Below are 23,777 nucleotides of genomic sequence, written 5' to 3' on the forward strand. Positions count from 1 at the left end.
GTGATCTGCCCTACAGACACACTCTTCTGTTCACAGTTTCCTAACATTTGCTAGAATGATGACTCTGTCTCCATTCTCCCACCTACAATCACAAGGATAATAATAATTAACTGCTTCCTCCCTTACAGAGGTGACAGTGAGATTGATCAGATAGTGGGTGTGCAGCACTTTCAAAATAGGAAGTGCTATATAACTCTTCCCTCTTAGTACAAATGCTCTTGTATCTAGCAAAGTAGTGTAGAAACAAGAATTAATTTGGAAAAAACTCCATTTCTATGCAGTTAAGCATTGCTCCAGTTGATCAAGCAACTGACTGCAGCAGGTTTACTTCATAGAAATTGATAGTTTTCTGACATGCTCACTCAGAGTATATTTATTGATTTCATTTAGGATGCTGTTCTTTTAGATATAAAAGCTCTTCTAGATCTGAAAAAGCCATTTAGTATTCATCAGCCAGGATCCAGAAGGACCATGAAATTATTAACTGAATCATTCTCAATGTAATTGCCATACACAACACAAGCAGAAGCACCAGCTGGTATGCTTGTTTCTGTCCTACATTTACTTTTGATTAGTTTCAGTGCTGACAGTGCATGGAATTCATGCATATTCACTTCTGAGACAGACACTTTGATTATTATATCTCTTTAACATATTTATTTAGGTCTATGTATTCCAGTTTCCAGATTTTCCTACTGATCAGGTTTGGCAGAACAGCAATGACCCACTCTGAATTTGAAGACCCAAATTTGTAGGCTTCTGAAGCCAAGGCAGAAGACGCACATGCTATTAGAAAACTGCACCTACTAGGTATGAGACTTGAATGTGTTTGCTACTTGGAAATCAGAGCTCTTAACTAAGGCTTTAACTTAGGCTTTATCTTAGGCCACAGACAAGCACCTGACAGCCGTTTTTGAGAATTTTGTCTTTTGAAGTTCAGTGGCTGTAAGATACTCTGTCTGGATTTCAACTCACATCAACATGAAAATAATGAATTGGTATCTAGGCCAAACTCCAGAACTATGAGGATTTTACATCTGTGTTTTGCTGCTTTCTCTAGATGCTAATGAGAAAAATCTACACTTTCTCACTTTTTGACATTTAAGCTCCACAGCTGCTTAGGATTTTGCTTCTCACTTACTCAAAAGCTCCCCACAGCTGGCAAAAACGGAGAGTTTAGTCTCTCATTCTGAAGTGCCACCCAGCACCTGTAAAGAGAACATCTCCTCACAGAGGCATACATGTGGCAGGTGTTTGCCTGCCAGAACAAGTTAGGTGTGAAGCGTGAAGATATCTTCTGTGTTTCAAAACACAGACAGAGGAGAAACTCCATAAAACATCATATTTTTCAGCAAAGTCTTGTAGGATGATAAGATTTAATTTCTCTTTTTTGACCACTTCAACTCAAACTCTCATCTTCAGCCTTTCAAGAAAACGAAGTCACTATCAGTATACACTGTGGTGTACCTGCTATCCACATGTGGGAAAACAGGCAGCCACATCAGATAAATAGGAACAACAACAAAAAAATCATGTTATCACTCTCAGTCAAAAGGTCAAGTCCAATTCTGTGATGGACTCATAGATCTGAGTATCCATACACATACTTATTAATCTTATTCTGCCTGGGCTTCTAAATCAGGTCAATGGGGAAACAAGTGAGGCACTGAGGTTTTTGCTGGCAAAGGACACAATTCTCTCCAGGAATCCTGCTATCTCTTGAAATAGATTCTTCCTCTACATTATGTGGCATGAGGAGAGTAAATAAATGCAGTCAGGTGTGCAAGCTTGCTGATCACTGTGGTATGAGGAGCCAATAGTTAAAGAAGCTAAATGTACTAGAAGTAAATTATTGGATTTCAGTGCTTTTAAACAGGCATTTAAAGAAAAGAGTGACTGGACTTTCCATATACACATTCAAAAATATCAATCAAAATTACTTCTGAATAAACAGAATTACTGACATAATCCAGACAGAATATAATAGCACCATTGTAGACAACTCACATTAAGGCTTTTCAGAACAAATCAACTACTGGTACCACCAAAAAATACTGGTAAATCACCATACTCAGTAGAAAAGAATGAAAAGGAACTTCTATAAATAACGATTTTTTATAGACTTATAAGATGTTCCCGAGATACTTAAATATGAAGTTTAATTCAGACATTTAACAGAATCTTGAGTAAGATTTGAAATTCCTACTGTGCCTAGGCAAGTATTTCCAGTATAGCAACTACTAAAATCTGCGTCTTTGGTAGTTTTGGTACCACATGCTCTTTGCTCTCTCAGCCCACAAACTGGACAATGGGTTAAAGGGGGACAACACAGTCTATCACAGTAACATATCATGCCTCTCTCTGCTGCAACTTGAAAACTGAGATTCAGTATGACACTCAAACAGAAAAGACCTTGTATGACGACAGTGATCCATGAGGTCTTCAAATGAAGGAAAACTCCTTTGTGCATCGAAGCTGAATAACAGAATTGAGTTGGAAGGACCCTTAAAGGCCATCCAGTCCAACCTCCCTGCAGTGACCATGGACACCTACAGCTAGAACAGCGTGCTCAAAGCCCTGTCCAGCCTGAGCTTCAGTGCCTCCAAGAATGGGGCATCCACCACCTCCCTGGGCAACCTGTTCCAGAGCCTCACCAGCTTCACTGTAATTAATCATCCTGCAAGATCCAAGCTGTAATAATTAAGTGGATTACAAAAGCAGAGATGACAAGATGCAATCGTTCCCTGATAATTTACAGCATCTAAAGCACTATATAGTAGGTGAAACAAGCAAAAAACAGAACACAAAATCCAGATCTGCCTGAATCATCATTTTGTTTGAGAAATGATGTTGAGTATGAATTATTAACTGATCCAGGAACAAAGCTTGGTGTCATTTCCAGCATTTTGCTGAAGCATAACTCTTAGAACTATAATTACAATGAAATTACTGGGAAAAGAATAAACCCTACAACACTTATCACTACAGAGAGACTGTTAGCTTAAGAGGAAATATTCTTAAGCAATATTTATGTCACATACAGAACTAAAATAGACTTCAGTATTAGAAAAACAGCCCTGCTTCCTGACAAACTTAAAAGGCTGCCTGAAGTCCAAAACAAGATTATAGTGAATTAATTAAACTTCTGAATTTGCATTACCAATTGGTCAAGCATATCTTCTGCTTCAAGACTTTAGAGGAGGATCATTTTCCCCTTCTCTTCATGAGAGGAAATGGTAGAGATAACAATTAAGCATTTCCTGTCTGGTTATGAGTAGCCTTCCTACAGACTGTCTTTTAAATTTAACTGTCCAAACTCGAAAAGAGAGAAAAGGGCCCTGATCTATGGCATCCAGAAACAGACTGTTGAAGTCCTGAGTGGGAAGGGAAAATGGAAAGAAGGGGAGAGAGAACTTTTATTTACAGCTTCAAACCTGAACTTAACACATTTCTTTCTAGAATTTTTCACTACAGTTTCTCTGTGGAGGAAATCTGGATATTCCAGAGTACTTAATCACAGAGCACCATACACCAGAAAACTAACAAACTCATCATACCTGCATGCTGGCAGAACACATAACAAAAGTTCTAAGACACAGTGTGTTTGAAGTAGACTACTAGGAAAGGACAAAGACAGCCCATCAATTAAACGGATTTGTCCCTCCTTTCACTTATTAATCTTTACAAAGAAACTCGAGAAAATACTGAAGTCTCAAATTGGTGATTCCAGTAATAACTACCATTATTTAAATCATTTGCTTTTTCAGGCCAAGATGCAAAGAAACCCTAGATGCTGGTAGCTCAAAAGAACTTAAAAATAAAACAAAAATCCACAAACACATTGGTCAGTTTATTAAAACAAACAAACAAAAAAAACAACCACACCTCCCACATTTAGTGAATAGTGGCATACAGCTGACTCAGATTACTACCTGACAGATAAAGGAGGTCTACCCTCTGCTGAGGTCTAACCCTCTCACCTTGTCAGGAGTTTCACTGACTGCTTTCCACAAGAACACTGAGTAGCAGTTTTACCTGAAAAGAGACATGCAGATGGGCCAAGATTCCTATTCCAATGTAGTCTGGCATATCAATTTCTCCATACCTCCCATCTTTCTCACATAACTTCAGGATAACCTCAACTGGACAGACAAGCAACTTAAACATTTGTATGTATTTCAAAATAAAATTTCTATTTGAAGCACTGTGTCTTTGTAGATAGATGCATTTTGCATCTTTCCCATACATACCTACTTTGTGTAGACAATTGACCCTGGTCTTTGAAAATCATCTCTGACTTGATCTTGCAGCATACTTCTGCAAGTGATGAGTGCAGAAAGAGGAAGAGATGGGAGTTTCCTGCCACCAGACAGGGCATTCCTGTGCACAGGGCAGAACAAATGAGCTTATGACTGCACTCAAGTTTATTTATCAGGGTGTTTTTGTACTTGCCCAGCTATCACCTCATGAGATGGGCACTTATCACATTAGGGCACTGCCTAAGTGTATGTGCCTGAATTGCAGGGTTTCAACCCTCCTGTGACTATAATGATATATAATTCATCATACTGTACCTTACATAACAATGCTGACACCACTGGGGATGCCGACACTGGATCAGGCCTGCAGACCCTTAGCCTATAGTCAACTCCTCAAAGCTACAACCTGCCTCAATCCTGTGGATCCTCTGTGACCTGCTGAAAGACAGCCCTATGCTACCCAATGCAGTCCACAGCACAGGGTAACAAACTACCCTGCTGCCCACCCCACAAGACAAGCTTAAGCAGAATGGCCTGCTACTCCCCAAGAAACACTGGAAACACATTCATGTTACTGGAATACCTCCAAGCTGCACAACTAAGGTCTTCAATACTTTTTCCCTCTACACAGCCAGTTACAACAGCTCAGAAGCATCTACAAAATAATTCCTGTACACTCATAAACATAGGAACAACTGTTAAGTGAAAGGTTGCACAGAGATGGGAATGCTATAAAATACCCCCCACGCTAGTTAGAAGTCTTGATTAACTGGTGATATACATATCTGAAGCGCACTCACAGTACTTCAGAGAACCAGAGAATGGCTGAAGATAGTAGGTGTTGTAGAGCTCATTCTGCCCAACCCCTGCTCCAGCAAGGCCACCCATAGAAAGGTGTCCATCCCCATGTCCAAGTGGCTTTTGAAAATCTCCATGGTGGAGGCCACATAACCCCCAGTTAACTTGTGCCAGTGCTCCACAGCATACAGGCAGTAAAGAAATGCTGCCTGGTGTCCACACAGAATTCTGCACTGTAGTTTGTGCTGTGGCCTTTTTTCCCCACCACTAGGTACTACTGAAAAGAGAATGGCTTTGTTTTATTTGCATCCTCCCTTCAAGTATGTCCCAAGCCTCTTCTTCAGGCTAAGCAGCCCTGGCTCTCTCAAGCCCTCCACAAAGCCCAAACATTCCGATCCTTTCATTGTCTATGTAACCTTTTGCTGGACTCTATCCCAGATGTCCATGCTTCTCTTGTAACGGGAAGCCTAATCTCAAACTCACTACTCACCAGGCAGAATGAGCAGAGGCATGAGAGTTTAGGCAGATGAAGAAAACATTTTTTCCAGGGATAGAGGAACTCAGGCTACATGTGAATCAGCACTGGAGAAGAAGAGCCAAGTTCCAACCATGCTCCAGCTGCGGTAGCCTACGTTTGAAAATTTTGCAGAACCTGCTGGTTTCCAGAGGTGCACCAGAGAACTTTCTCTCACAAATACTAGTCCCATCTGCCTTTAACTCTCTTCTCAATGAGATTAAGTTCTCTCCATGAAAGACTGAAGGTAAGACATGGATAAATGAGAAAAGATATCCCATAAACATCCCAGCTTTCCAACTGCAGCTAAGTCCTGGGTCCTTCATATAATGCTGTAATGATAACAATATGCATGGAGCTCCTAAGCTGATGACACTTCATACTTGCCATGAAACAAACTGATGTGTATCTTGCAAACTGTTAACAACTAAATAACCTGCATTTAATACCCTGACACCAAACTTGAACATTTTCCATTTCATACTAGAAAGAAATAACCCAGAAGAAAACTCTAAAACAGGTAAAGAAAATAAGATGTTAAAATTTTGTTCTGGGGAGTAATCATGGGATTACTATGGTAGATAAAACTGCAGAATTTAGTTATCTCCATTTTAAGAAAAGGAGGGAAAAAATAAATAAAAAAAAGAAGAGGTCTGAATTTCACTGCAGAACTGAAAGTGATATCTTAAGAGAGGTACACTCTTTAATCAGAATTAATGTTGAAGGTCAGAAGAGTAAAAAAATATGTACTATTTGTACAAATGTTCTGATATCTAATAAGCCCAAAGAACTGCTAGTATATGGACACACATTAGAAAGGAGAGGTAGAGAGGTATAATCCATGCAAATATTGCATGAATGAAAGTTCAGTGAAGAGCTTTCTTACATATTTCAGATCTGGCTTGCTGCCAGTGATCTTTAACACTGAACAGAAGAACTGAAACGAATGTTACTGCCATGGCTGATAGCTAGAAGGTGAGACAAAAACCGTATCCTTAAAAAATTAACTTTAATGAAAAGTGGATGTGGCATTATCTCCTGTAAGCACTTAACTGATGGTAAAATTCTCAGGCAAATAACCTTGGTATTCAGAAGTTTAGAAATTACACTTTCCTAGAAGAGAAAAGCACCAGATGGAAATATTTCTGAAATAACACCACAGAACTTGTGGCATTAACAACAACTAAGACTAACACTTACAGCCCATGATCACGACTTGATTCCATTATGTTATGTAAACAAAAGAAACCCAGAACTAGTAAAGTTGGTATGTGACAGGCATGTTTTTTCACAAGAACTGCTTCAGTGAAAATCAACAGAAATACAAGTGAAAGCTAGATTTGGGCATAAACTGCAACTGAAAGACAATTCAGAACATTTTATTGAGTAGCCAGACAGCCCAAATTCCACAGAACAACAAAAATAATCATCATAATAATGAAAGCAGTCTTAATAGGGGAGGAGGAGGTAAAAAAAAAGAACACTGCAATAGGTAAGTCAAGAACTCAGGAAATTTCAGAAACTTCCAGTAGAAAAAGTAAATTAAGAACTCTCATGTTCCACAGGAGACCGCACATTTTTGTATCACACGGCACTTACAACAGCATTGATTCCTCACTAAATTGTAATACAACCCTTAGTATGAACAGAGGAAAATCCACGCATCATTAACAAATAGTTGCTTCTGTTTCCAGGAAACATCACACTTACAATGCCAATGAAAGCATTTCCACTACAGCGCCCAGTGAAGACAAATAAGGCAGGGGATTTAGTAGTGTTGAAACAGTGTTACTCAGCAAGTCTAGATACCTCAGAAGCATCTAGGAAGTCATCCGACCTTGTAATTTTTGAAATATCACTAAAGAAAAATAATAAATGAAGAGGGGGGTAAGGAGAGACTGACTAACAGGAAGCTGCTACGTGGTTACAACAGCTCCAGAAGTCTGGAGTATAAAGTAGAGGAAATAGGCATCTGCTAAGTAACTTGGTGCCATACAACAACCCAACACACCATGCCTTAAATGAATTAGAGTTGTTTAAACAGTAAGTATTAAATTATACACACAAAAGTTCTTTGATATCACTCTTATAAGCAGGATCCCAGCAATATTAGATCAGTATAATAAAGACTTTTAAACCGTGAAATAGAATAAAATCAACAAAAACTATGTGACAAAGCAGGTGGAGAATGGTAAATTAAGGAAAGGTTATGATGCAGACATGAAACTGACTTAACCGGTAAACGAGGAGCAGGCAAAGACTGTGAATCTTGAATACTGTTATATGCAAGATTGTCATCATCATAGTATCATAGTATCATAGTCTCGTGCGGGTTGGAAGGGACCTTAGAGATCATCGAGTCCAACCCCCCGGGATTCGAGCCTCTGTGTAGCAGAGCGGCACTTCTACCACTTGCGCCACAGGGGGGATTCGAACCCAAGGCCTCCGGTGTTGCAACGCGGCATTCCTACCACTGCGCCACCGGGGCACACGGTCAATTGATGATTGAATCAACCCTGAAAAGGTAATTATTTTGGAGAGTTTTTCTATTATGGTAGACAATGATCCAAAACAACTAGTTTAATGCAATGGCTAAGAAGGGTGTTGAATTCTTCAGACACCTCTCAGCAGTGGTAACTCAACTAGCAGAAAAGGAATTTTAGTTTTGTATTTGTACTAACAAAAAAAAATAAATAAATAAATAAAAAAGAAACCATACACAAGTGTTCAGTTCTTGTTGTAGCTCTTCAGCATCAATGCCGAAATACCTGAAGAGGAGTCAAAAGAGTTAATGACTGAAGAATTAAGAAAACCATTCTACAGTTATAGTTCAGATTAACATCCCAGAGCTCCAGCCATACAGACCAAGCTAAGAACTGTTTTTTTTTTCTGTGGTTCTCTTTCCAGGTTTTTGTTTGTTTTTTTCCAGAACATCTTCCTTTTGTTCTTAAAGTTTAAGAAAATGAAGAATTTATACCATGGCTTGTTTAGTGTTTTTCTGTTTGTTTGTTTTTTTAATGTTTTACCTAATGTCAGATAACATATCCCACAGTAAATAAACAGGTTAACTGTTGCTAATTTTTTGTGGTATGGATTTATATTCTGGCTTGAAAAGTAAAACAAAAAATACCACTATCTCCCCAAAGCCAACTAATCATTCAAAGGAAAAAACAAGTACATAGACAAACCTAAAAGCCACGAGCCCACACAAAATACAACACTAAAAGTAAACTACAGTCTAGATTGGTAGGTTGAAACATTGTTTAAGAAAACAAAAACCAGTTATACTAAGTCAACGAAAACAAATGTCTTGCTTATAGCTGTATTTCCAGCCACTCCCCAGAGTTCTGACTCTCTTTGCACGTAAAAAAACCCTGTAAAGGAACAGGAAGGTATTAGTGCATTCCATGTAGCTTGGTATCATGCAAACAAGACAAATAAAACACACAAGCATGAAAGGTGATGACCTGTTTCTCCAGCTGCAGATTATTCCAGAAAATATCATCATTCCTTGGAGATAGAAACAACTAAAGTAAAAAGCAAAAGCATTACAGAATACAGCCATGATGTTCCACCCTCCTCTTCAGGCTATTCAAACATAAGAATGCATCCTACCAGCTTGATAGCTCACATATACTGTACCACTGTACATGTGGGGAAAAACAAACAAACAAACACCCACCTTATTTTCCATCTTTAAACATCAAAGAGTTCACATCTCCTTTTTTTCTGGTTTCACACTAATGGGAAACTCCCCCCAGACAAAAAAAAAATATTGTGTATAGAAGTTTAACACCGTACTTCTGACATTGTTACATGAAATAGTACACAAAGGAAGTCCACAAATCAAAAGATTCAGCACAGGTATTTTCCCAAGAATACCAAGCTGAAAACCGCACTAGCAAAACTAAGATAGTAGTAAATTTTAAACCACAAGCCCAAGTACATCCAGGGAATACTTGTGTCAGAAGTTTCTTTAAGAGAAACAACTTTATGGCATACATATTAAATATCCTGTTAAACGTCAGAGGTTTGCATTTGTCATGGGGAAGACAGCCACAATTAAGCTATTAGCAAATTCTGCACACAGTGTTTATCTGGCTTCAGTTCAAAGGCTAGAATCCTTAGAGATACTCCTAAGTTTAGTTCTTAACCTTAGCTAGATCTAATAATTAATAATACTGCATTACTCTGTAGTACAACTTGATACAGAACAAAACTCAGAATTCATTATTATCTTGTCTCACAGATAAAAGGCAAGAATAAACTGAATTAAGCAAATAAACCCCAAGAGAACAGAAATTACTCTGGACAAAGAATGTTTCTAGATTCCACTGAGCACAGATGGTATTGCCAGCCAAGGTGAAGACGATCAGAAGCTAAGACATCTTCCAGAATAAAATACAACTGATGCTAACATCAGAAATAGATCAAACATGCCTAAGTATAGGCCAACATACATGAATTCACTAATTCCAGTGGATCTTAGCCCTATTTTCTGGAAATACTTTATTGCATATACTGATGAAAGCAAATTTACTTCCGTTGCTCACTCTGCCTCTTAATGTAATCAGCTAAGGGAAGAGTAACAGTGAAACGCATCTTTTCAAAGTTCAGAGCGAATGTTTATTATCTCTCATACTTTATCATTTCAGAGCTGAGATAAATAAAGCAAAAGAAAAAAGAATACAAATCAAAAATCTCAGTTTCATTTCTACATTCTAGTCTCACTAAGAAAAACAGTATGTTTAGATGCAGCTTCAGAGGGAAAAAAAATACTATTCCATCCAGAAATCAGGTGCAAAAGTATAAAATGTTTAATTCCAGGACACTCATTATTACTAAAACATTTTAAATTACAACTTGAGCTTTTCAGGGCTGCCAAAGATGTCTCTCAATTTCAAAGGATTATAAATGTATGTAAAAATATTTTATATATCAAAAGCATTTTTCATAGGGGATTTATATGAAACTCTCTTGGCATTAGGCCCAATGCTTGCAGTTTCCCTTATGGAAATTCCATGAGAGTTCGCTTAAGTGTCCCACTTAGAGGACACACAGAATAGCAGTGACATAAAGGAACTCTGATCACTCTCAACAATGGGCCAGGTCTGCAGGGCTCAAGAAGTCATCAGCTATCTGGTGACCTGCAATGGGAGATCTCTTCTTCCTTAATGACCTCCAGGTGCCAACAAAAAACAGCACCCTCAGGACAGGAAAGATCAAAACAGCAAGAATGCTGTCAGCCTGTCTGAAAATCCTCTCAAGCGTCTCGAACTGTTAACATACAATCATGAAAGAAAAAGGAGAAAAAGAAAGTTTAAGCAAAGCTATTTAAAGACTCCCGTAGAATCATTTGTTTTGCTTATTGGTCTTTTTCATCAGCACAACTACAGAGTATCTCAGTTTCCAGGATACTGTTATTTTCATTTTTACATACAAACCAAGAAAGACAGAAGTAAAAAGTACTGTATATGTATATAGGTATATATATATGTGTGTGTGTATATATATGTGTATATATACATATGTATATATGTATAAATCACATTATTTTTCTCTTCTAGAAGACTGAGACAATTGCACCTGCATCAAAAGTGGTGGTTTTTTTTCCTGAAACTATTTTTTTTAAGCACCTTCAAAAGGTCTTTGCTATCAACCACATGCTGATTTCAGTGCCATCTAAATTACAGATACTGAAACGAGAAACATCAAGTTGGCCACATACATGGATGGCAATACAAGAATGTGCTAAAGGTACACGAACAATTCATTTTCAGTGTCGAATTTCCATTACTATTGTTGCTTTAGTCTTTCTATGTCACAAGTAGTACACTTCATCTCAGTAAATCCAAAATCACAGTAATGTAAGAGCTTGTATTTGATCTTAAGTTTCTCAAGCCTCATAAATTCCCCCAAATCACAAGAAATTATGGCATAATTTCCTATTTATATACATGTTAGTTTTTTTCTGGCCATGTAAGTTAACAGTGTTCCTGTAGCAGCAACTATTTCATTTTCCAGATGACCCTCATTTAACCAGAGACATGGGCTAGAATAGCCCTAGGGCTTCTTTTAGAAGATTCTTTGACATATGCTAGATAATAAACACTATCATTAATGGAAAACCTAAGAGTTAAAAAATTTCCAGTGATAGGTTCACAGAACGAGGAAGAAAAGCAAGTTACCTTAACTTAAATAAACGTGCCCTCTTGGTATAAGGATTTTTGACAAAATTATCTTGTAACTTTTGAATCTGGAGCTGGTAGAGCAAAGAACTAGAGATGAACCATGAGGCAGTACGATGGCAGCCACTGAGCAACCAGATCAGGCAGTGTGACAGACATGTGAACAAGACAAGGCAGTAATGAGTTTTCTGCAAATTTAAGTATTATCAAGATCTAAATGTTTATTCTAATGGAGAATGACAAAACATACCTAAGACATCTTTATTACATAGTAGATCAGTTCGTTAATCTGCAAGCAGGAAAGTGACTTTTTGCCCCTCACTACAAGAAAGACATTGAGGCCATAGAACGTGTCCAGAGAAGGGAATCAAAACTGGCAAGTGGTCTGGAGCACAAGTCTTAAGACGAGTGCCTCAGGGAGCTGGGATTGCTCAGCCTGGGGAAGAGAAGGATCAAGGGAGACCCCACTGCACTCTACAATTACCTGAAGAGAGGCTGTGATGAGGAGGGACTTGGCCTCTTCTCCCAGGCAACAAACAGGACCTGAGGAAATGGCCACAAGTTGTACCAGAAGAGGTTTAGATCAGATGTAAGGAAAAATTTCTCAGAGAGTGGTCAGGCACTGGAATGGCCTGCCCGGGGAGGTAACGTTCAAGAGGCATGTGGATGAGGAGCAATGAGATATGGTTTAGTAGTTTGTGGTAGCAATGGTGACAGGAGGATGTTTGGAGTAGATGATCTTGTAGGTCCTTTCCAACCTTGTGATTCTAAGATTTTCTTGATTTCATGGCTGTAGCATAGCTAAAGTAGTAAATTCTAAGCTCTCAACTCTTGTTTGCTGAAATAATCTAAAACTGGTTGGGTATCTATCACATCCAACCATGCCAAATGCCTATAGAATAGTTAACCTGAAGACAGGTAACCACATCCAGGAGAAAAACACCTTGTGATGACAATTACCAACATAGAGCTCTACTTTCAGTTAACTTTAGAAGAGTTAAGGATCTAACTGCATTGATCTCTTGTAGAAGATTTCAGAATCAAAAAGGTAAATAAAATGTATTTCAAATGCTATATGCTCTTTTCACCGTTTTCTTAAAAAACAAACAAATCCCCCATCAATGTATTTTTGATAGCTGGAATTGCATCCTGAAGTATTTTGACAAGAACCATCACCCCATTTTCCAAAATATAAAATGACAGACATACATGATCAGTGAGGATAGTTCCTTGGGTGAACATTTAATCCGTTTGCCCAGTCCCGGGCACTAGACAAAACTGTTCAGACCCACTCCTAACCACTTCTCCCACATGCAAGGCAGGTCAACCTGTCTTACAAACACCACGGCCACAGCTCAGCTGCACAAAGGCAGTAGTGCTATTTTCTCTGCTATCTTTTTCCCCCTTCCTCACAAGCAGGTTCAGTTCTTCAGAAGCTCTCTGGTGTCCACAGCTTTGTTCAAGCTATGTCCATACTGTGCATCACATCCCCTTCAGGTAAGGGATGAGGTAAACCACCAATGTGGGTTGACTGAAAGGCAGAACCTTTGCTTGATGTGTTTCACTTCTGCCTCTGGCACAGCCACACACCACCCTCTTAAACGCAGAAAGTAACAATAGCACTTCTCTGCTGGCAACTGCATCTACACAAGGGCTCTGTGATAAAACTCTGCAGTCCAGACCCAGCTTTGAACACTAAGCATAGTGCACAAATTAAACAGTTTGAATATTCCATGCAATTTGTCCACCACAAGCCCACAACAGACAACATCTTCAGACTATTACTCTTTGGATAGAGAGTTTGGTCTCTCTATCAACATTACTTATTGGGGGAACAACGTGCAACCAGAGTACTCAAGATTTAATCTTCTATTTTGTTCAAAACACATTTCAGCTCTTCCTGGAACACCCCCAGTAACTTTCAAACTACTAAAACCATACTATCTCTTAGATTTGTGTTCTCTGGCATTAATAAATCTAGTTTCTTTGCAAGGGGCTAGCTACAGTTACAGCCTGCTTCATGCTTCCAACTCTGATGCCAGAAAAACTGCATACAGGGCCTGCTAGCGTTTCCTGCGTTCAAGATCTCCCTCTGTTTCATAGTGCTTTCCTGCTTGTGGTTCGTGCCAGTCAGACATTTTGTAATTAGACCAAATAAGAAGTGAATGCTAAAATACTACCATAATTGTACCCATAAGAACTGTTCATACATAGCAAAACCAGATTTTTTCTGAGTGTCACACCATTCATCATAGGGAAAAAAAAAAAAAAAAAAAAAAAAAAGAAATAGTCCACAATGATAATAAAATGTTCAGTGTTTACAGTTCTCTGTTACTGCAACAAAGCTAATAATCATTAATCACATCCATTGTACCAAATTATTTTACACCTTCCTGGGATTAATTCTGCAGATTGTCATAATATTTCAAAAGAAATACTTTCTCTTATGAAATCAGCATTGGCATGATGCACCAACGTGGAGAAGCTAAAAAGCAGAATTATAACTTCCTAAAATTGCAGCATACACCCAAATGTACTTTCTTCAGAGATTCTCTGCTCAGCACATGCTTTCCCTCCTGCACTAGCTCCATATTGTTCTTCAATGTGAGAAAAAAATTCAGAGTCCCTCAGCTCTCTGACTTACAAATAAAATTGACTATCAAAACCCTGAGCTAGCTCTTATGTGCTTCAGTGGGTGTATATCACTTCAAAAACAAAACCAAAACAGCAACAAAAAACCTTTTTAAGCACTGCAAACAAAATATCCCTCTACAATAAATAAAAATTAAAAAATGGATTATGTTTGTGTATATACATATATATATGTAAAATGTTTATATATATATATACATATATATATACATATATACATATACACACATATATATATCATATATACATATATATGTAATATGTTAAAATAATATTTATATACAGGTATATGCAACTATATACCAAAAAATAAAAAGAAGTTGTTTTGCATCCAGGATAACGTTAGAAGATATAACAAATAGAGATACTTATCATTCCAGTTACAGCACATCAGGATGTGTACATAAAGTATTTGCTCACTTCACTATTGTAAATGTGTACTGCAGCACCTAACTTAAACTAATTTCAAAGTGCGAGTGGGAGGATGGACCAATACATATACAGCAGCAAAATAAGGTTACAGTTCTAGGGTTTTTTTGTTGTTTTGTTGTTGCTTTTAATTATTTAACAGCATGGAAAGTAGTCAGTCAGAATATACTGCCCAATATCAGTGTTTGCTTCCTTTGTGCTCAGGAGTGAAACGTGCCTTATCCCTTGACTTCCATCCCTAAGCAGGGTATACTGCCTACCTGCACAAGGACTCCAGACTGTAGGAGGGAAAGAAGAAAAAGCCAAACACAAGGCAGGATCATAAAGGAGACTCCAAAGTTCTCCAGAATGCTTGGTCACAGACACACACCTGAAACTGATCTCAACTCATTGCCTGACAGATTCTTAATAACACTCAGCATTCCAGGTTAACAGCTCTACAAGTAGAACACATTGCTAATCAACAGCAAATATTTGAACCTACCTCACAGTTTATTGTCTTTCCAGTTTTGCTGTTGAAGATACTGAGATAAGCAGCTGCAAAACAGCCTACCAAAAATACAGAAGATGAATACATTTGTGTCATTTTCTCAAACACAGTTGATACCTTCATCACAGGAAGGCATATTCTGACATACTCAAGGTATACTGGAACCTCTCTACTGTACACTGCTCTTCTAAAGAGCAAAGCACTGAAACAGATACAACAAAAAGTCTGATTACTTCAGGGGTTAAAAAATAATGCCTCAAATTACACTTGTGTGCATTCACTGGCCTTTTTCTCCAAAGAATTTTGAATGAATGTGGTTGGAAAATTGCTGTCTAAGATTTATTGTCCTCAAGCTTAATAATGGTCAGAAAGCTTACAACAGCAGCTACACCGTGTATGTCTATTAAATATTCACATTTCTATTATGTGACTTGCTCTGGTTAGCTAGTCATATTTGTACACAGCAGAAATCTGTTTCTGAACAGCTTAGTGTCTGCAACAAATGTTCAGGGAAAAAAAAGAAAAAAAAGAACACATCAAACAATGCATGGCCAGACCTCTGAGATTTAGTCAATGTACATAATGTAAACAGGAAATTCATTTCTGTGTGGCTTCACAGAATTCCCATTTTCACATACTTCAAAACACGGATCTGAGTACAAATGCACCAGCAGAGATTTACTGCAACATCTGTTAAGAAACTGCCATCCTGTCCTGCTCGACTAAACCACACAGAGCAGCTCAGCTACAGTAAAAATAAGGAAGCTTGCTTGTTTCTCCAGCTGAGGAAAAGATTATATAAGACCAGCATGCTTCATTGTTGACTTAATGGGCTCACTTCCTTCTAGAGTTATCTAAAGAAAGTTGAAGTCCTTGCTAATTCACTGAGTTGCACGATTCTTTAATTCAGTCAACAGAGGTCTATGAAAGCAAATACATATATATCCTGAATGCTTATTCGATATTCACCAGGTGCCCAGAAGCTCCTTTCCACATCAGACCAGCTGCCATCCATACTAATTCACATGGCTTACCTTCTGCTTCCTTTGCAACACAGCCAATGGACAGACATTTATGTCAGGCAGCCCTCTGCAATGCACCTCTGTTATTTCAGACAGAAGGAACAATCACCTCTTAAAAACGTGTTCTGCACCTGACAGTGCCAGCAAATAGGACAGGAAACAGTAAATATGCTGTCAGCCCCTCCAGCACTTAACTTGGCCAAGGTTTCTCGATATAGACGTAGCCAGCTAGTACGATACTGCTGAGTTATTCTCTTAAACACTCCGAGAATTTCTCCAAATGCTCTGAGAAAGCAGCATGTAGCATAAATATATGCAGCATACATTCAGGGATGTCCAGAACTGAGGAAACTCTGCTGCAATCTACCACTTAGCTCCAGGTGCTGCTTTCTGAGACCCAGCAAAATATACACAAATTACAGTCAAAATGATACACAGAAAAACTTGAGCACAAGGAACTTAAGTATGTAAATGGACACTTAAAACATAAGCATGAAGAACGCTCCACATTTTGTCTGGCCCACACCAATATAATACATTAAAATACCTCATTTCTTCCCAGTTATAAAAGTAATGTAAGTGTTTTTACAGCTAGCAGCAAACAATGGATGGATATTAACAACTTTGAGCTCTGGAGAACAATCATACAGTTTTACAAAGCATTCAGCAGTAATGAAATCCAGAAGAATTTGGAAAATACGTGGGATTAAAACCAAAATTCAGTGGAAGACTGAATTTGTTCCAAAGAGCCTTAAACGTTACAGCCAAGTTCTGCTAAAAGAACTACTACGATGTCTTTGTAGCACTCTTCAGTGTATGTTTTAAGTTCTGGCTCTTTAGAATCACAACAGTAAAAAACAAAAAACTCACCACTTTTCTTCTGTTCCCATGTGTCCCAAAAATGAAGCAAAGATGTACCTAAACATGGTATTTAAATGTATAATTGCAGAGAATGTTTATTTTTAAACTAACACTTAGGAATAATCTTAACATGCACTGAAAGTTTTCCAGAAATGACTTAGCGTACGGAACTGTGACCCTACGAAAAGAAAAAAAGATATCAGTACTAATACACACGCAGGGTGCACCTGGCACTGTGTGTGTGTGTCACTTGGTAATGGTAACATGCACAACCAGGAGAGAAAGGAGAAAACTAATTCACTTTGCAGGGAAGCACTGCAATGGCAGTGGTGTGAGGTGGGGGTGGGCATAATGTGTGGCGAACACCAAAAACCCAAAACTTGCCTTCTGATCCAAAAATGCCATTTTCCCCCCACACACTGTACATACATCTAATTTTCAAATGTGGAAGTAAAAATCCAGCACAGATCTGCTTATCCGTGCCTTAAAGCCTTTCAGGTTAATAGCTTTAGCACGGGATTGTTGCAAGTGAAGAAGAACATGCATGGCCAATTAGCACGGCTCAGTGTAAGCTGTGCTAGCTCTCTCCTTCGAGCCAGGGGATACACCTCGGTCTCATTTTCAAAAGCCTTTAACCCACTTAGGCTTCTCACTCCCACACCACACAGAGGGACCCAGACATTGGAACTACTTAAACATACATTTGCGTACATTTAAATATAACAAAACTAAGCAATATTAGCACACTAGTCCTTTCAGTTTTGAGAACAAAAGACATCTTTTAATTTTAAATTAGCAAGAACTCTACTGTCTCATAACGCAACTTTAATTTCAGACATTTGCCATGCTTCCAGTCTCACCATTTTTAATAAATACTTTCTACTTTTAAAACATCTATCTCTCTTGCTCTCCTATGAACGACCCACACAGACACCACATCCTCACCAACCAAGCACTGCTGATGCTGGGGAAGCGGTGAGAGTAACCAGAAAGAGTCCTGTCATGCATCTAAAATAAACCACTATTCAGAAAACTTCTCCTCAAAATTATTATATATATATATTATCTTATATAATATATAAAAATGTATTATATAATTATTATTTTATTATAAAATAAAATTATTATTATTTTATTATATATTATAAATTGACGCTTGAACCTCTACCCAATGCCACGACTTCAACAGTGGTTCACCACTATCTACATTTCACGAGATGAGATCATTAAGTGTTAATCCACACAGCTGCACAGGCATACACACTTTCAGCCCAGCACAACAGCGTGACACAGAAAAACCATAAATGTGCACACAGTAACAATGTCTGCTCCAGTTTTGTTACCCAAAGACAGCCAGCCATGCTGCCCAGAGGGGCACTGAACCCACACATCCTGGTCTCTAGCACCTCTTGCTTACATCTCCCCTGGCACATCAGAACACCAGAAGAGGTGGCTTACACCACCTCCTCTACAAAGAAAGGCTGAGGGAGCTGGGCATGTTCAGCCTGGAGAAAGCTTCAGGAAGACATCACTGCAGCCATCCAGCACTTGAAGGGAGCTTATAAACAGGAGGGAGGCCAGTTCTTTACACAGGCAGATAAGAACAGGACAGAAAGGAATGGCATTAAACTAAAAAAGGGAAGATTTAGTTTAGAGATGGCAAGGCACTAGCAGAGGCTGCTCAGAGCAGCTGTGGATGCCCCATCCCTGAAGGCGTTCAAGGCCCAGCTGGATGGGGCCCTGGACAGCCTGAGTTGGTGGATGGCAGCCCTGCACACAGCAGAATTGGAATTTTATGGTCCCTTCCAACCTCAGCCATTCTGTGGCTCTACAATACAACAACATCAGCAGAAAGCTTTCCTGCAAGCAGCCCAGCAAGACACACCAGCAGCCGCCCAGAGAGCTCCTTGTCTGCCCTTGGTCTGCATACAGCCAGTGGCACTGGGTAGGTGGGCTCTCTGGGCAGTTTATTGGTGTCAATACATATTTTGCAGTTTTGAAAGCTTGGGAGAAAACTCTGACTTCACTGCAACAAAAAACATGGAAACACTTAAAAAGTTTGGACCTGAGTTAACATGCCTGGTATGCCAGCTGTCTCCGCTGAAGTGAGCGTGCATCATTCTCTAACTGTACTTAAGCTCGCATTTGTCCAACCGTATGGATGGTATCTACTCTAGTTCATCTTTATTGTGAACTCCCAAACAGCCACAACAGTCACCAGGCAGAACCAGGCCAGAAACAAGACAGAACGCCATTACTGCAAGCGCCACCTCCACCAATGTCCCTATCAGTTGAGGAGCCCCAAGCCTTCCTCCATGTCAGAGGACACAGTGAATCCCACAGAGCAACAAACAGCACTTGCACGGGGAAGCACTGCCTAACCTCTCTGTCCTGTTCCCTGCCCCACATACAGGCCATGAGAGCAGCCCTCCCTTAAAACTCAGAGGCACTGGGGAGGGCACATGGCAGCCACTGCAAGTCACGGGCAGCAACTGCACAGCCACAGTACAGGACGTGGATAAACACATTAATTTAAAAGGCTCATTTTAACAGGAGCCAAATTCCTACTAGATAAGTATCGCTGCTGCATACTTGGAGCTCCAAAACAACCGCCTCCGTTCTAATGAGAGACATACAATGCCGAGGATTTTCTTTCCTGATGGGTGGGTGGGCTCCGAAAGTACTACAGGATCCTGTCATCCTCGGCACGCCTCAGGTTGCTATCAGCTCCCTGCCCGCACGCTGGCCTTCGTCGTTTCTCTTCCGTTCGTAACGTCGCTCTACAAGCCCAGCACAGCCCCTTATCCCAGTTTACCTCATTAAATAAAAATCACAACAAATAAAAATGCGCCAAGCAAGCTAACAGCCGCGGAACAGGGCAGGGCAGTTTCCCCCGAGCCCCCATCACCCCGACGCTCGCCCCTCCCGTCCCTCGCTCTCAGCTCCATGTTGGAGGCCGCTTCCCTCCCGCACCGAGCCTACCACGGCGGGCACCCACGCCCCGCGGCGGCGGGGGCAGGGCCGGCGGCTCTCTGACGGCCGCGGCCGACAAGCCGAGAGCCCGGGCGAGCCGGGCCGGCCCCGCCGCTGCCTCAGGCCCGACCGCAGGGACCCTGGCGCGCTCCCCGGAGGCAGACGGGAACGGCCCGCACCGTGCCGCGCCGAGCCGCGCGGGGCCGGGCCGGGCCTGCCGGCGCCGAGCCGCACTCACCCAGCAGCAGCAGCTTCAGCTCCCGGCGCGCGTCCCGCTTGTCGCGGCGCAGCTGCCGCTCGATCTCGTCGTTGATCCGCCGGGCTTCCTTGGCTTCCTCGCTCAGGCAGCACGCCATGATGGACTCCAGAGTCATTCTTCCTAACTGGTTCAAACACAGCCCCCACCCCCCTAAAATCGCACGCACTCACTCTCTCGCACACCCGCACCGGCCGGAGCCCGCACCGCGCACCGCAGGGCAGGCGCGGGGACCGCCTCGATGCCGCACGCGGGCGAAGAAAGAGGCAGGGCGGCTCGGATCCCCACCGCTCCCAACCCCTCCTCTCCTCTCAATCATGCACCGCACAGCGCGGACGCCTCCACCGCGGCGGCAGCGGCGCTCCCCGGCCGAACCCCGAACTCCCCGGCGGCGGCCGCCGCCCCCGCCGCCCGCAGCGCGCACCCCGCCCGCTGTCGAGCGCTAGAGCCCGCCGAACCTACGCGCGGGCATCGCCCGGCCGCTGCCCTCGCCCTGGAGTCGGAGCCCAGCGACCTCGGCTGCGCCCGGCGAGGGAGCTTCCTCGCCCGCCCCTCTGGCGGGGACAGCCGCTGCCGTTGAGCTACCGCGGCACGGCTCGACCCTGACAGGGAAGACGGGAGAGGGGGCGGGCGGACAGAACCCGGCGGAGAGGAAGAGGAGGCAGCGGGGGCCGGGCTCGCCCGGCTTTTCAATGGCTCGGCTACGCGGGCGTGGTGAGACAGGAATATGGCGGAGCGCCGCTCCCGCGCTCCCCCTCCCGCTGCCCCACGTCGGGGGCGAGTGGCCGGGAGTGCCCGGCAGCCCGGTCGTTGCCCGTTGCCCCCCCGAGCGCCCCCGCGGCATTGGCGGTGGCGGAGGTGGAGGAGGAGAGGGTAAAGAGAAAGGGGCTAGAGGAAGGCGACTGTTGTCGCCCAGCGGCCGCAGGGATAGGCGGCCCCTCCGGCCCTTTCTGCGGGGATGCGCGGTTCCTCCCGGTGCTGCCGCGCGGGGCCCCGCCGCCCTTGTGCTGGGCGCCCACGAACATTTCCACCGCGCTTCTCCATCCTCCTCCGCGGCTGCGGCTCGCGGGAGAGGGGAAACGCATGAATTCCTGGGAAGGAAAAAGGAGGGGGGAAGACACCTCTCCACCTTCACAAGGAAACGCGAAGGTGCGGGTGGATGCCGTGCTGCGGCAAGGAGAGCCGCACAACGACGGCACCGCGCACCGCCCGTCCAGCCCGGGGACGTCCGCACCAGAACCCCACTATCGGCCCTCGGCCCCCCTCGGCGCGACGCACCGCGCGCTGTCCGCCGCAGCGCCGTGCCTGCTCCGAGCCGGCTGTACGGCCTTCCCCACCCTCCCCGCGCCGTGCCCTTTGCACCCCAACCCCGGCGACCGCGGCCGTGGGTCCGCGGGTGCGTACCGAACACTTCGCGCACGGACTGGCAGTGCAGGCGTAGAGCGGGACGCTGTGGGGGCTGAAACGGAGAGCGCAATCAGCCCCGTCGTGCAGTCAATTAATTTTGTGGGCACAAAACGTTGTTGTCGTTGCTTTAGAAAATGAACGTTCCCTACCTAGCTCCAGGTAGGGTTTTGTGTCCGATGTATAAGAACGGTCAGTGCAAGTCAGAAAGGTTTTATAATTGCATTTCTTTATCCCTCCAAATCAATATGTCTCGGTTATTAATCAGAAATGATACTTCAGTAGAGAAACATCATTTCTATTATAAAACCTTTGTGTACGTAAGTATAGCAATGTATTTGTCAGTCTATCCGGTGTCTCCAGGTTAATGCCTCAATATTAAATTGAGCGAAGGTTTTTAGAAATTGAATTTTAGATAGGACTCACATTGAAAATAATAATAATTATGTTAACAGGAGACCAAAGGGGAAGGAATTCTTTGTAAAATTAATTCTAAACGTATCAGAGCCTGTTTCTAAAGGCCAGACCTACAGCCCGAGAGCAGGCAGCAGGAGACGTTCTGTATGTATGACAGTGCTGTGCCTAGAACATGGCACACAACATTCGGCTCAGCAGTGAGCAATGTCTGCACCAGGGCTGCATCAAGGATCTGAGTGAATGGGTCAGTGAGTTTGTGACCTGCGGGTGAACCTTTCATCCATTGGCCCAAGGGCACTGCAGTCATCAGGCAATGCTGTAGCATCCGTGGAAGACAAAGTCTGACTCAACTTTCTTAACCAACTCTCTTCTATGCACAGTGCTCTGTGTACCTCACATGCAAAACTGTCATTTAATTCTGCATTTTTAATGAGAAAAGACACCCAGGGGGGCACAAATGTAATCTGTATGTACTGCTCCCACTGACATCGTTGGATTTTAATCTCTGCTGGATAAGTGCATTCAGGTTGCTAATGGGAGTGCTTTCTTGCCTGGCTCCAGCACCAGCAGAGAAGCCATTGAGCGCTGCTCTGCCCCGTGCTGTCTTAGTGGAAAGCAGAAGAACCCCCATTATGCACAATTACATGATAATAAACCCATGAGGAAGTTTCTCTCCAGCCCTCATCTCCATAATGGTCGGCATTTGTTTTGAAACATGGAACACCCTTTATAAATATTTTATCTTAATAGGAATTATGAGTAAATGACAGATGCCGTTATTACCCGTACAGGTAATTATGATCCATAGATACCATCCATACTGCCACCTAATCCTGCGGAGATACTTCCTGATAAGCCTTCCCCATAACATTAATAATTTCATAGTGCTCTATGCAAGCCATCTCCAGCTCACGGCTCATAGCAACCCATTGCCTGTGAGACGTTTTAGTGCTGCATGCTGCCACAGGAAATTAAAAGTGAGGCAGACAATGGGAGTAGAGCACAGCATTAAGCACACTGAGCGCTCAGTGCTCTTGCTCAGAAGCCAACAGAAGTTGGGGAACCACCAACCATTGTATCAACTCTGCATCTCTCCTTACATCTCTATATTGAAGACTTGAATAGGTGCAAGGATATTTCTTGTCACTTTCTGTCCTCTCTGCATGAGGCGTCCTCTCTGTGATTTTCTGACAGAACCCAGCAGTGCCTGAGCCCACAGCTCCTGCAACACATCACGTGCAGTGGCAGCATCCCGGCAGCATCCCGTCCTAAGTGATGGAGCACCTTGCGGGTGCTTGTTGTTGCCATAGAGCATCCAGATGTTTTCACAGCGCCATCCACAAGTACATCCCAGCCTTGTTTCTGAGCACTTGCCATTAATTTAGAGGCCATCAGCATCTGCACAGGGCAAACTGCCCTTCCGGGATACCTTCCTGATCTGTTGCCCTTGTAGCTTTCTTTCTTGCTTCTTTGTTTGCTAGAAAATAAACACAAACAAACAGTACCTGCTAGTT

The 23,777-nt window shown here is 42.3% G+C and overlaps 1 protein-coding gene across 1 annotated transcript in view; it reads right to left on the bottom strand.

The window, feature by feature from the left end:
* LOC107306232 (guanine nucleotide-binding protein G(q) subunit alpha) overlaps positions 1 to 21,049 on the bottom strand; it is a 117,860-nt gene extending 96,811 nt beyond the window's left edge. Inside the window, exons 1-2 of the mRNA XM_015849185.2 lie at positions 20,905 to 21,049; positions 20,425 to 20,569 (exon numbers count right to left, since the gene is read on the bottom strand). Of these exons, the coding sequence (XP_015704671.1) occupies positions 20,425 to 20,560 (136 nt within the window). The 5' untranslated portion in view covers positions 20,561 to 20,569; positions 20,905 to 21,049. The remainder of the gene's footprint in view (positions 1 to 20,424; positions 20,570 to 20,904) is intronic.
* Between the last annotated feature and the right edge of the window lie 2,728 nt (positions 21,050 to 23,777).

Source organism: Coturnix japonica, chromosome Z, assembly GCF_001577835.2.
Source record: "Coturnix japonica isolate 7356 chromosome Z, Coturnix japonica 2.1, whole genome shotgun sequence".
In the NCBI taxonomy this organism is placed as follows: Eukaryota; Metazoa; Chordata; class Aves; order Galliformes; family Phasianidae; genus Coturnix; species Coturnix japonica.